The sequence below is a fragment of the Mastomys coucha genome, unplaced genomic scaffold (assembly GCF_008632895.1).
Source record: "Mastomys coucha isolate ucsf_1 unplaced genomic scaffold, UCSF_Mcou_1 pScaffold13, whole genome shotgun sequence".
In the NCBI taxonomy this organism is placed as follows: Eukaryota; Metazoa; Chordata; class Mammalia; order Rodentia; family Muridae; genus Mastomys; species Mastomys coucha.
In genome coordinates this window covers 19,156,916-19,172,466 of record NW_022196895.1, presented here as the reverse complement: position 1 = coordinate 19,172,466, position 15,551 = coordinate 19,156,916, and the positions used below count along the sequence as shown (strand labels likewise).

At 37.2% G+C, this 15,551-nt stretch overlaps 1 protein-coding gene across 10 annotated transcripts in view; it reads left to right on the top strand.

The window, feature by feature from the left end:
• Nol4 (nucleolar protein 4) overlaps positions 1-15,551 on the top strand; it is a 322,425-nt gene that overhangs the window by 186,950 nt on the left and 119,924 nt on the right. For 9 of the 10 annotated variants that reach the window (XM_031365083.1, XM_031365084.1, XM_031365092.1 and 6 more), the window contains one exon: positions 3,838-4,121. In XM_031365083.1, coding sequence (XP_031220943.1) covers positions 3,838-4,121 — 284 coding nt within the window. Of the gene's footprint in view, positions 1-37; positions 269-3,837; positions 4,122-15,551 lie in introns of those variants that run through there. The other variant, XM_031365093.1, reaches the window with a different exon arrangement.

Genomic DNA, 15,551 nt, shown 5'->3' with positions numbered 1-15,551 from the left:
TCTACATTCCCATCCGTTGCTAGGCATTCTGGGCACCTCTGTTCACACAAGCGCCAAGTACTGTTTTTCTCTTCAGACTTAATACAGAGCCTTGGTTCAAATGCTGTGGTACTCAGGTTGAATCCTTGAGGAAAACCCATCAACCTGAAAACAAGGACCTGAAGCCCCTCCCCTCAGCACACACTACAAATAGAAACACTCTTCCCTCAGTGTAGCATCCTGTTAGCTACACAGGAGCTGCCAAGGTTGATGGAGCCAACTGCACTGGGTAAGAAGGCAGACGACCCCTTGAGAGCAGTGAATTGATGTGAGTTGGTTATGATAAACCGTAGAATATAAATTCGCTAATGTGGTTGAATGAAGCAAGACAATAAAAATTGTTAATTTATCCTCTAAGGTTTAATCAGTGCTCTATATTGATTATTTAAATGGACATACCTAAAATTTGTTTCAAATTTGATTTTTAAAAAAATTAGCATGAGATGTTATTGTTAACCATTTAAATTACAAGGTATGTATATCTAATAAAAATAAATGTAATTTACTGACTTGTTCTATAAAACACATTGACTTACTTAGAAATCAAATATGTAAAGCTATTGAGTTCGGTTACCTTGGTAACATCTGGAGTGAACTACTCCATCTAAAAATATTTCTCACATTGCTTATATTTTACATGAGAATTATGATTAAATGATATTTGTAAGTGATTCCCCAAATGGTAATTTTTATCCAACTTAATATATAATTAAGTTTATCTCTGTAATACCTATATATCATGATTTCAGATTAAAGAAAAACATAGGTTTAATTTTTAATTTTAAAAGACATTGGATTTGTTTTGTGCAAGCAATTGGTTTGATTTAAAATGATACTCAAATTTAGGTTATTTATTCTATATTAGTAAAGCTTTCTTTACAAAAAACAGAATGTTTAATGTGTATTCAGGGAATACTAGTGAATAAAAGTTAGAGCATGTGTATATGAGTGAAATTATTATATTTAAATATGTCCATTGTGTTCTTCCTCAGACTCTCCTTGAGTGAAACAACAACAAAAAATCCACTGTGTATTAGCATAAATGCTTTAATTAGAATAAAATAGTACACAAATTTTTCCAGATTACTTTGATAGATCATTCCCTTATATTCTGTCTTTAAAACTACTACAAATTTCATTGTTAAAAGGTTGCTTTTGTTTTCTCGAAGAAATGACTGTAGAAACATATTGTTTGTGAACTGTCTCCTGACCATTCCTGTGTATGTATGCTCTGTGCATAAACTGGTTTTGACTAGAAATATAAAGTGTATAGGCAGTATAATTTGCCATTTGAACATGTTTTAACTTTTTCATAAATCTGTTTAAATTATTGTTTAAATCTTTTTATTTAAATTCATATGATATGCCTTTATTTCCCTTCCACCCTGGATGCTGGTGTTCATCTAGACTCCCGCCTATCCCATTTCTCCTCTTCACTATTCTGTTTTTCTTCCTCTCCCTGCCCATCCTTGCCTTCAGAGATGACAGTATGGATGGCTTCTGGTTCAGTTAACAGTTCCCCTTCATTCTCCTGTACTCATAAAAGTCTATGTAATGTTTTTAAAGTGGACTTTTAGAGTCTGGTGTGTACCTTTAACCTAGCTAAGATAGAAACAGGATGCCAAGTTCAAGGCAAACCTGAGCTACATGGAAAAATACCATCACATAAAGCTAAACAACTTCAGAAAATATTTTTCCATGTCACCTCTCAAAGCAGTTATAAAATATTCCTATCTACTCCAGGTGAATGCCCAACCCTCTAACAGATACATCACTTCCCATTTGTCATACCTCCTTCCTTCTTTTCCCATTCTTCTCTTTTTGATGCTCACTGTGGTCTCTGTCCATCATTTTGCTCATGCTGATTGGCCTGTTGGGAAAAGTCCCAGCATCTTCACTTGGCAGATGCTCCCTACCTTTAAGAGTTCAATCATGTTACCATACTACCAGAATTTTGGCTTCTTGTCCTTGATAGCAACTGTATTTCTCTGTATCATGCTTACTTTTCTATCTCTTTAATTATTTGTGAACTCCATTAAAGCAAATGTCTACAGGCCAAGTATTTATATGTATATTGGATTCAGGATAGGCCTAAAAATCATCTAGGGAAAGTAAATGAGCAGACCCATTTTAGAGTTTTAATGTATATTACTATGAATGCAATCTATTAAAGACATTAACTATTCCATTTCCCCTACAAAACAATGCATATTTCATAATGTCCAGAAGTGTGTAAAATATCACATTGCATTTTATTTCTCTTATTCACTTGTATTCCTATGGTTATGATTTAGTAATACTCTTTTAGAGAAACAGCTTTGCAGATCTATTCTCTATGAACCTTTATAATCCATAGTAAATTCAACATAAGAAAATATAACATAATTATTTTATGTAAATTTTATCTATACATCTTTCTTATACACTGAAACGAAATCAGCCACTCTAGCCAGGTTTTCCTATTCACTATTTAATGAACTTCATTTCCCTAAATATTAAAATGAAATTGAGTAACTATCTAAGTAGATAATATATTACATGTATATTATGTTCATCCTGGGCATATATAATATATAATACTGATAAATTATAATAATTATATAATGTTTTTTAACTATTAACTAATTAGTTAATCACTAATTAACTCACTTTCCTATTTTTGTAAATCTTTGCCATTTTGGAATATGTTTTGCTCTTCAGATCAACCCTGGTTGAATTGTACCTTTTTAGCTTCACAGAACTATACACAAAGATTAAAAGATTAAATTGTCTACACCTACTCCCTCAGGTATAATGCTTGGACAAAGATTATGAGTGGTTTTAATATACTTTACATAAATACTTAATACTCATCAAGGATGTAGCAATGTATCCACCTCGTTAGGAGCTGCCATTTATGAATGAATTACCCAAGTCTGAATATTCTTTCTGAAATTATTAATCATTCTATTCATTTACAATTCAAATGATATCCCCTTCCCAGTTACCCCTCCACAAACCCCCATAACCATCTCCCCTCTTTCCTCTCCCCTTTGCCTCTATGAGGGTGTTCCTTCCCCCATTCACACACTCTCTCCTCACTGCTCTAGCATCTATGTTGGGGCATCAAGCCTCCACAGGACCAAAGGGGCTTCCCTTCCCATTAATCTGGAGCCATGGATCTCTCCATGTATAATCTTTGGTTGGTGGTTTAGTCCCTGGGAGCTCTGGGTGGTCCATTTACATATTGTTGTTTTTTCTATGGGGTTGAAATCCCTTCTTCCATTGGGGTCCCCAGGTACAGTCCAATAATTGGCTGAGAATATCTGCAAGTGTGTTGGTCAGGTGCTGGTAGAACCTCTCAAGGAACAGCCATACCAGATTCCTGTTGATATAGTGTGGAGGCTTGGTATCTGTAGATGGGATGGATTCCTAGGTGAAGTAGTCGCTGGATGGCCTTTCCTTCAGTCTCTGTTCCATTTTGTGTCCTTGTCTTTCCTTTGGACAGGAACATTTCTGAATATTCTTAATGGAGGAATCACATCAATTTTGCAAAGCAATTAGTAGTTAACTTATTCACTTTGTTAGATTGACTTTTCTTTCAGATTGCTTTTGATGTAAACTATTTTCTTTTCTTATTTGATATTTGTGCTTTAGTGTGTTTACTAGATTTAAAAGTAACAATTGCTGCTTGAAAACAAGGTTACCCCTTAGTTACATTACATATTTGAATAAAACCAGAGGCACATTGCTTCACATCTTTCAGGACCTAGTCGACACTAGCATATCACTTAAACTATCAATCTTTCTTCCTAACAGATGACTCTGCTGCAGAGAGCTCTAATGGCAATGAGACTCTGGGGCACAGCTCAGTTGCTTCAGGGGGAGCACATGGCAGGGAGCCTGGGGACTCCAGCAGTGATGGCAAAACTGGGCTGGAGCAGGAAGAGCAGCCACTGAACCTGAGTGACAGCCCCCGCTCTGCACAGCTGACTTCAGAATACAGGATAGATGACCAAGGCAGTGATGGGAAAAACAAGTATAAGAATCTTCTAATCTCTGACCTCAAGATGGAACGAGAAGCGAGGGAAAATGGAAGCAAGGTAAGGCTTCACTACATTGCTGAATGGGCTTTATGTTGGTCATACATGTACATTACTAATAAATGTGTAATCATGCATTATGCATGTTTACAAAATGTTATGTCAGGGGTAAGAGAGCCAAGTGAAATGTCTCTCAAAGCTGTTGGTATTATTTGATACAAAGAATTGTTTGATTTAATGCATTTCATCCCTATAATTTACTTATGAATCAGTTCCCTGGGAATTTTCCAAGTGCGGATGTGAAAGGTTCCGTCTCAGTTCACGATTTTGAACAACAAAAGGATCACTCTCTCATTTCTCTAGATTGAATAGGCGAGTGGCCAGTGAAGTTTCAATTAAATTCTCCCGTTTGCTTTGGAGACCTGGGGCTTCATCACTAATTGGCTTTAGGGATGCTAAGAGAACTGTGAAGTACTAAAGTTAGAATTTGTAGATCAAATATACACAGAGGATGGTGAGCTGTCAGTGTCCAAGAAGGAATTTGTAATTTACATATGTGCAGAAAGACTAGTGGAGCAGTAACCTATTTCAGATATATTATCTAGACTGAACAAATTAAACTAAATCATAACCTCTCCAGTTTTGGTTGCTTTATTTCAAAATTTTAATATTATTAGTTTCTTTTTAACAATTTGAAATATCTTCACTGGAAATTTTGCTGTGCTTATTTAAATGAATCATTTTATTCACGAATCATTTTATTCTATTGATGATAGTCACCTGGTTAGCATCTTAGTCAAGCTCATCAAAGTGTGCTGCTGAGGTCAACCCCAGCTGATGTGAGAGGATATCAGAAACGGTCTTTTTTTTTTTTTTTAATGTACTGCACTTGGACAGATCTGAGAATGTTACGGCATTCTTCATTTTAATGTCCTTGTTACATCCAGATCTTTAACATCTAGTTAGAGACCTAGCTCTTGATAGATTCTATGAGCAGAGTCTTTGCCTAAATTAATGTCTTGATTTGCAAAGGTCCCCTGCTTCTGAAATTGACTCTGTTTAAATTTCTTCCTTGCCCGAGGGTGTGCTGTTTTATCCTTTTAGGCAAGTCACTTGACATTATAGGACACTTAAGCTCATCTACCTGAGAGACAATGCCACCCCATTTCCTCTGGTAAATGCACAAATACAATCTTCATTGGTTCAAACCTAGATCACACCATGGTGATATTCTACTTGCTAACATGATTTGAAGCATTACATACATTTTATAGAATAAAACTACACTGTTTTTTCTTTCTTCATTCCACAATATTTTGCCTTCAAAAAGCCTGGATAACCACAAAACATATGAATACAAATAGGGCAGCTTATGCGATCTTATAATGGAATTTTGGGGTCCCAGCATCCATAAGCCGTAGAGACCTGTATCTCAGTTCCATTAACTGTTTTAGAACCACAACCATCTTCAAGAAGCTAAAGTTTTTCTAATTCAACATTAAGCTTTTTAAAAGCATCTTTATGCCTCTAATAGAGTTATCACAGAGAAAATAATCAGTGGCAGAGCTTTCTCTGCCTATTCCAACACTGTCTGAAACTAATTTTTAAATGCTAGTTTCATGTCAGTTATTTGTAGCTCTTGGGGAATGATTTTGATCTTCTTTAGGATTCTGGGACCTTCATATTCTAAGTATAACAGGACATCCATATCTGATTCTTGAAAGGAGCAAAGCATGATTGGTAATCGTGACACTATAACCTTCAATCAGGGTCTGCCGTATTTTGTTGATAAAATGCCTTTTGTTGTGGGTAAGATGCATGTCATAGAATTTGGGTAGTTTTTTATACTGAACTATTTTTATTTGATATCATGCCTATGCTTTAGTTGTTTACTAGATTCAAAGCAAGGTTTTTAGCTTCAGTTTTCTGAATGCAGCATCTGTTTGTAGGTGGGCAAAGCACAGCCCGAAACAGAACCTGTGAAGGTGTTGTGTCCAGTGCTGGTCCTCTGCCTTCCTGTGAATCCTGTTTCTCTGACATTTCTTACGCTGACCGTAGCGGGTGCATTCACATTTCCCCACATTTCTTGGAAACAACCCTCTTCTTGGCTCCTCTTTTGGTTTCTGATTTAGGCCCTTGTTCTTGCCAACTTCCTTTGTGCTATTTAGAGATCCAAAAGGCAGACTGTTTTTATGTGGTGTATGTTTATTGAATCTTATATCTAGAATTATCTTTGGTGTAGTCTTTCCAATTTTTCCTTCTTAGTCATTGTTATATGAGAAATTGTGCTAATTAAAACAGATTTGTAGTATTAGGTACTGGATTTTTTTTGTTTTTTTGGAAAGTAACAAGTATGTAAGACTACTTACTTTATTTTACTTACTTTCTTACTTTATTTACTTACCTACTTATTTTACTTTGTTACTTCCTTCAATTTATTGCAGTCTGTATGTGGAAATACCGAATGGAGACACATGGCTGAAATCTCTCAGGGGAGTGAGGCAGGAGCATTATGAGGTTCAGCTTAGTTTTGGCTACATAGTAAGACCCAGTCTTGAAAGGCCAGAGACTAGACAGATAAATGAAAACAAAAACCATCATATTAGACATCTCAAGTGTATATAATTCAGGAGTAGACAAGAAAGCAAAATTAACTGACAGGAGTTCCAGAATCCCTTGTAAGACTTTTTTTTTATTGGTTATTTTATTTATTTATATTTCAAATGTCATCCCATTTCCCAATTTCTCCCCCAGAAACCCTCATCCCATCCCCCTTCCTCCTGTTTCTATGAAGGTGTGCCCCTACTCACCCACTTCTGCCTCCCTGCCCTCGCATTCCCCTATACTGGGGCATTGAGCCTTCATGGGACCAAGGGCCTCTTCTACCATTGAGGCCCAACAATGTTCTACGACATATAATGCTGGAGCCATGGGAACCTCTATTTGTGTACTCCTTGGTTGGTGGTTTAGACCCTGGGAGCTCTGATTGAATGATGTTCTTCCTATGGGGTTGCAAACCCCTTAAGTTCCTTCAGTCCTTTCCCAAACTCCTTCGTTGGGGACCCGATGATCAGTTCAATGGTTGGATGCAAGCATCCTCCTCTGTATATGTCAGGCTCTGGCAGAACCTCTCAGGAGTAAGACTCAATATAAAGATACACAAAATGATAGAGTGGAAATAATTCTTTTTGATGACTTATTTTTACATGTATGTATGAATGTCAGCATGTATACACATGCATCACATGCATGCAGCACCCATGAAAGCCAGAAGAGTGTGTTGGATCTTATGGAACTGGAATCACAGATCCTTCTAAGCTGCTATGTGGGTGCTGGGAACCAAAATCATTTCCTCTGCAATGTCAGAACAAGGGCTTCTTGCTGCTGAGCCATAGCTCAAGCCCCTGAAAGGCTTCCTATTACAAGTACTGATAAACCCTATGCTAAAACAGTAAGAGTTCAAATTAGGAAAAGCTATTGGTATTAGAGTAATCTCAGGACTTCCTGCTTAGAGGAAGGAAGGAATTGTAGGATTGGCAATTATTTTTCAGGAATCTCTTGCTAGGCACCATGGCTGGCCTTTAACTCAAAGAGAGGAAGACATGGGTCTCAGGAGCACTGTCCATTGTAAACTAGGAATGACTCCAGAACATTTGAAGAAGACCTTGCCATTCCCATGCAAGATAAATTATGTACATAGTATTTACTTCCCAAATACTTGTTGAAGATTCTATCTCTGTAGTATTATTGTAGAACAAAGAAGGCTGCCTTCAGCTCATGGTCCAGCAGAACAGGGAACTTGTCTGATCTCTATGTGATCCAATGGGAAAATGAGTGGGACAGAAAGAGATGATAGCCAAGGGACACTGGGGATTCTTTAAAAGAATTCTAGAGAAGTTGGTTCCAGAGATGAGTATAGAAGGGCGACAAAGACTTCCAATGAGGAGGAGGAGGATGAGGATGGATAAAACAGGACTAAGCCAGCTTTGAGCATATATCCATGAGTGTGCATGCCCAGCTTGGAGATTTTCAGGGAACATGAAATGGCTAGAATCTCATAATCAATGCTCTAGAGCATTTGAAGTCTTTGAGTAATGTTCAGTACAGTTAAGTATGATAAAGCTGCCGTTAAGTTGGTGGTTTATGGAGATTATTCTGGCAACATTGTAGTGGATGAATATGCTGAGAATTAAGCAGAAGGAGGACATACAGAAGCCTACTTCCAGAGACATTACATCCAGTTACAAGAAAACTAATGGGAATCGAAGCCAAATATACAGCAATGGGAATGGAAAGCATAGTGAAAAGAATGAGCTCAATAATTTTTCTTTTGGCTGTGGGCATATGCGTGTTTTGTGTATGTGCCCATGTGTTGTGAGTGTGTATGTGTGTGTGTGTCTGGGGTGAATGTATGTATATACCCATCTGCATATGCTAGACTTTGTCTGGAAATAATTTTCTGCATTCAGAATCCATACATGGAATATTTCTGAGTTTTGATCTGCAAACCCTAACACTATCAGAGAATATTGTTCCAAACTTTGGTCCATCAGCATTACCTTATAGATTCTTGTGCAACTTCCTGCCACTTATATAAAACCTTTGGTAATTACACTAGAACCAATTTCTGTTTGTTGAAGAGATCTAAAAGCTTAATAACGTAAAATCTCTGAGAAGCTTTGGTTTATGAGTTTAACACTGACCTATTTCACAGTTTTACTGAGAATAATATCAAACAAAAATGATTTAAATTCATTTAAAGGCTTGGGTAGTGGATAGAAGGCTTGGAAAGCAGAGCTGAATTGGAGGTTCCTTTTTCACTGATTGCTGATTATTATGCAAATCTAGTCAATAGACCAGAAAGAAATCACATTAGCCAATCTAAAGACAAGATGTATTGCACCAAAAGAATTTAGGAAGTATTTGCTTTCTTTGCTCATGGCCACAGTTTAAGGGGCAAATTAATAATATTAAAATTCAGAACTGAAAAGAAATGACAATGATCTAAGAAAATGAGACCCATGAGGAAATGTGAGGGAACCAGTTATACAGAGAAAGAAAGGGCAATAAATCACAAACATAAGGTCTGTTCTAGTCTAAATGTTATTAATTGTTGGACCTGAAAACAAATCCAGACTTCTAACGGAGAGAAATATAAAACTCTAGAAACACCAAAGGGTTGGCATTTAATTGTTATTTTTCTAATTTTACTCATTGGTAGCCTAGTCAGATTTTACATAATATGGTAAAATATTGTAATACAATCTCACAAGAAAAATGTTTCAATAATAACTGCTGCTATATGTAATAGCATATTTATACTATACTCATATCAAGCAGAGCTTATGATTACTCTTTCATGCCTAACATGCAATCTTGGTTATAATGTTCAGGTTCAGGTCCCAGGATGCTTCTGTTTTTACTTTATTTAATGATTTTTTTCCTCACATGCTCCTTGTTATATTTTTTCAATTAATTTTTCATTTACTTTTCCCTAAAATGAATGCTACCATTCAAATTAAAGACTGTAAAATATTAATTATGATTATCATGAAAATTGGTATAATATGTTTTTCAACTATCAATAGAAGGAAGACTTCAAGGAATGACCCCTCTTAAGATGCAGCTGCATGAGATGGCCTTTGAAGTTCTAAGTGCAATGAATTGATGTTAGCAATTAAACTGCTATTGTTTGTGGGTATTCTAATTTATTATTTAAAACTGATGATTTTCCAATAACAGGTGTTTTTGGTCTTATGTAAAAAATGTTTGTCCAGATAAGAAATTGTTTAGGGTAGAAATAATAGTGTGTATTCATTTTCATGTTATCAAAAACTACAGTGAATGTAATTGGCGCTATCTCCATTGTTAGAAAGATAATGTTTTAGGAATTTTCATTTTGAGAAGGATGATAAACACATAAGTAATATTTTCTAATGTGGAAAAGTATGTGTGGGAGAAAATGTCATCTGGGCCTACTAGTCATGTCTTGAATGAATTCTAGGTTTTGGTTCTTATTTAATTTGTATGTGGTGTAAAAGCATGCTAGGACTAGTATATATGGAATACAGAGATGGGAATCAGGTAGCTAGGTATTGCATATATATATGCCTTTTCCCACTTAATCTTCTTACCAGCCTTTATGTTAATTCTTGATAATTTAATTAGGAGCTAGATTCTTGGCAACAGAAAGGCAATTAAAAAGAAAAAGCCCAAGATGAGAACAGCATTGGAGATGGACATTGGTGGTCAGGAGCAATGAATCCCACACAGATACATCAACAGAGAACAGCATGGTGGCTGAAAGATCCTTTGTGAGCCTTTAGGGAATGTACAGCTGTCAGGGCCGTGGGCATTGATGACAGGAAGAGAGCATGGGCACCCTGGGCTTTGAGGCAGATTGTTCTGGCATCTCTGACTCAAGGTGGATTTGAGTAACATAAGAACAGATACTGTTAATAAGATGAGGGGGCAATGGAGCTATGTAGGATATGATGAAAAGAGATGCAAGCAAGATTTAGAAAACTGAGTGATATGGGGCATATAGGACCTAAATTATACTGAGAGCCACAGAGAGAAGGGAGAATTGGGTCTGCTATTGCTGTGCTATGCCAATTGTCAAAACCATGAGCACTTGGACAAGGCTTCACAGTTAAATCTCTGAGCATTGTCACGGCTAAGAATAAAAGGTAGACATTACCAGCTGAGTATACAGGAAGGGAAACTAAATCCAGATTGTAACTAATTTGAAGTAAATGCTCCTTACCCAGTTAAGAGATCAAGCCCAGTGTGGAAACCAGGTCTTCTGTTTCCACAGGCACTGTGTGGGTGCTGGGCAGTGTGAATCTGATATTTCTCCAAGAATAGCCAGTGTTCTTAACCACTGATCCATCTCTATAGCACCCAACACCTTTAAAAAGTCCTTAGGGTGTTATCAAGATGGCTCAGTGGGAAAGGCATGGGGCTCCCAAGCTTGAGAATCTGTGAAAGGAGAGAACTGACTCAAGCATTATATCATGTGCCTACACAAACACACACACACACACACACACACACACACACACACACACACACACACACACACACACATTAAGGGGTTTCCTTTTGCTAACTATTGCAAGGCTAAGCGTGAGCCCCCAAGACCTGGAATCTGCATGTAGCCTCTGTGACCCTGCCCCCAAGTTATTTCTGATTGGAAATAAAGATGCCAACAGCTAATAGCTGGGCAGAAGAGACATAGGTGGGATTTAGGATCCCCTGTCTTGGGGTCAGAGACAACCACAAGGAGAAGGTGCAGGAAAGGAAGGAGGAGAAGCTGCTGTGAGTTAGGTGAACCATAAAAACATGCCCCTGAGGGTTGCACAGTTGGAGCTAGGAGCAGCTCAGATGGGCATAGTAAACACTAAGGAATATCTCGGGGTTATTGATAGCAAAGTAGATTCTAACAGCAAGGAGGGTGGGCAGCTGCCCAGCTCTTATGTGGTTTAAAGCTTATTGTAAATCTGTGACTGTGTATTGCATCTGGGAACATAAATGGTCTAAGGCAGGGATTTTTTTAATTGGATATTTTATTTATTTACATTTCTAATATTATCCCCTTTGCTGGTTTCCCCTCTGGAAACCTCCTATCTCATGCTCCCTCCCCCTGCTTCTACAAGGGTGTTATTCCACCCACTCCCACCTCCCCATCCTGACATTCCCCTACAATGGGGCATTGAGCCTTCATAGGACCAAGAGACTCTCCTCCCATTGATGCCCCAACAAGGCCATCCCCTGCTACATATGTGGCTGGAACCATGGGTTGTTCCATGTGTACTCTTTAGTTGGTGGTTTAGTCCCTGGGAGCTCTGGGTGGTCAGGTTGCTTGATATTGTTGTTCTTCCTATAAGGCAGGGATTTTAAGATAATTACTACAACACAAGCACACATGTACACACACCATCACAAGTGCAGATTTCCCCTGTATTTTCATGTGATTTTAAGAAGCAGGATGGAGAACAATTTTTTGAGTGTCCCATGTCAACATCCCCCACACTTCGTCCTTCACATCTTTGTTATCTCAAGCTAACAAATACAGGTTGCCAGAGTCTTCTATAATTTATGTCCTGAAAAGTGTGAGGTGAATGGATTTGTAATTCTGCCAGTGTAACAAGCTATGCACTCTGCGTTCCTTTTGAAACATGCAAGAGTTCAGTAGGGTCAATGGAAAACCTCCAGTGGCCCTTAACCACTGCTGTCTTACATTTATAATTAATGTGGCTGAAGTTTTAAGGTTCATTTTTATCAAAATATAGAATTGACCAACTATTAGATTACTTTTTATTTCATAGTTCAAAACAAATAATCTTATTATGAATGCTTTTGTGCTTAATGATGCTTAATATTTGTGTGGGATTTTAAATCATGGTTTCTGGTAATCATGGTACATTTGAGTGTGTGTGTTTCCTTATGAATTGTACTCATTCTTAGAAATAAGGTCAAATGGTTAAAAATATCTTTCCATTCTGTAGGTGTCTTGGCAACAGTGACAGAGTTTTAAGATAAAAAAAAAATCCAGCTTTAACAATCTGAACTGATTTGTATATTTCTCATAAGAACCAATGTGATTAGAATTCATTGGAACAATACTAACCTAAATTTGAGAAAAGAAAAAAGGAAGAAAAATGAAAAACAGATTACTCAACCTATCCATTCCACCTGTTTCAGTATAAAGTTTTATATTCCTATTAATATTAAACATCCAAGAACCAATCTTAAATGGGTACACCACAAAGCAGATATCCACATCATTATCATTGTGAATATTTAATTTTTATTTTATTATTGATGTGTGTGCATGTGAGGAAGGAGGAGCTGATTGTGCCATATGTGTGTGTGTGTAGGTCAGAGGATAACTTTGTGTAATTTATTTTCTGCTTCCTTGTACATGGTTTCAGGGCATGAATTCAGGCTCTCTAGCTTTAGTGGCAAGCACTTTTATCAATGGAGATATTGCACAGGGACCTGTCTTCATGTTTGTTATACTTTTAAAATGGAAAATTGAAATTAGTCATACCAAGATGATAACTTCACTTCATGGGCTTAAAAACATAAAGTAATTGTTTGTCTCAGGGACCAATAAGGTTCTGGATTCTTGCAAATAGATGGTAAACTAAAACATGATCTCATGCCATCTTTCCAACTGTCCATTAGAAATAAACTCATTTTTTCCTGGTTTTATATATAGAAAAATACAATCTGTAAAATTCCTATAAATCAAAAATCTCTAATGTAGCTCCCATTTAAACCACCACAACTACAGTGTAAATAAAGATAATCTTGTAGAAGTGCGGCAGGTAGAATGAAAGGGTCCACTGATAGAGGGAAGAGCAGCTGAACATGATCTTCATTGTCATTGTAAACACCTGCCCTGGGAGGAACTATTGTACTGGGTCCCTAATCCTTTCTGCTGATCTACTGGCATCTGAAAGATTCTGGGAGCAGGATAGTCACTACTTTCACTTGTGTACAAAAAGTGAGAAACACTGCCTCCAACACCAGCAGTCATGTTAAAATCTATGGAAGTGGGGATGACTGAATTGAGAGGAAGTGAAAGAGAGAGCGAAAGAGTTGGGGCGAGAGTGGGTGAAACACAACATGTGTGAGAGAGAGAGAGAGAGAGAGAGTGTGTGTGTGTGTGTGTGTGTGTGTGTGTGTGTGTGTGCTCGCGCACATGAAAAGTACAAGTTTAGCCAATTTAAAAAATAAATCAACAGTCATCATGAGAGTAAGTAGAAAGATATTTGACTGATGCCACACCTCATCTGCTAGAGTATGGCTCATATTTACTTCCTTGTCAGAAAGCCCCATTTATCATATTTTTGACTTAGTAGGTCTCTATTTGTTGACTGTAGAGAATAATGTTTAACCTGTAAGCAAGTATATATTCCAAACCAGACACTTTTCTGTAGGCATGAACAATAGTTGTCACAATAGTTCTTACTGGCACCAGAATTTGGAGCTTTTTTAGAAATGACAAGAATGTTATCAACTCCTGCTTTTTATTCGGGAAAGTTAGTACACATTTTCAACAGCCTATAAATTACCTACTAGGATTGGACACATGGAGATGTATATGAAATTCTTAAAGGGAGCAAATGCCTCTTTCTTCTTTCTTTTCCTTGTCCCCTCATCCTTCCTTTTAGTTCCACTTACTTGCAAATACCTGAAATATATAATTATTTCAGAAGCAAGCCCCAAATCTATAGTCTATTTCTATGAATAGCAAGCACATACAAAACCAATTCTAGGATGCCTTAAAATCTCTGCTTGTTATAACATTCTCTCATCCTGTTGCAATCTATCCAACTAAAATGCTAGTTTTCTTGTATCATAAGTCATAATTAATTCAGTCAGAAAAGAATGTTTTGTGAACTTGTAGATGGAGAGATCTATATAAACCAGCGAGAGAGTGACAGCATTGGCAGTGGCATGTTCACATACTGAAGCAACCTGTGTGCAGGAGGCTGGCTTCCTATCAAATGTTTGTGGAGCGACAAGTGGTAACATTGGACTATGGTATTCATTTGAATTTGGTCTTAATTGCATGGCAGCGGCAGCTTCACATTGTCACCTTGTGTTGTTAAACTCACCAGTAGATCGCTGTCTTTGGACTTAGCCTGTTCTATTCCAGATAATATGGTACAGTTTATCTTTCTGAGCAGAGATTCCTCAGTGAATGTTTTACCATACACTGTGACTTAAATGAGATGACTTTGCAGCATGAGGGATGGAGGAGGAAGTCATTATAGCAAGCTGGGAGCTCTGGGGAGTCTATAATGAATATAAAATCATACTGCTAGTTTTATCAGTTTTAAACCACAATGATATAAAGAAAAATAAGCATCTTTAATTGATTCTATCTTAGTGTTTATGGAAAATTAAAAACCTCGATATTCACCTGTTGTGTCTATTTCTATACTTTCATTAATTAAGACACTATTCCTGGTACTGTCTTTTATACTACTGAAGATGCTTCAGGAAAATAAAACCAATATATAATATAATATAATAACATAATATAATTAATATAATGTAATAACACAGATAACTCATACCACTGGGGAAGCCCCTGTTATGGAAATTAAAGACTGTAGTTTGTGTAAGCCAGTGAAATATCTCTAATATAACTCCACAAGCCTGAGAATCAGGGGACTAGTGGCATAAATTCTATTGTAAGTTTAAACGCCCACAACCAATTAAAAAGTGCCAGTGTTTTGGTTAGAGCAGGATGATGATATGATGCCCCAACTCCTGAAGAATATATGTCTCTGCCTTCTGCTCAAGTCTTCTACATATTGAGTAAGAACCTCTAGCTCTGATGATGTAATACTCTACAGTCACCTTGCCAATCAAATGCTATTCTTCTAAAGAATCACCTCCTAGGCCGGGCAGTGATGGCGCACGCCTTTAATCCCAGCACTTGGGAGGCAGAGGCAGGTGGATTTCTGA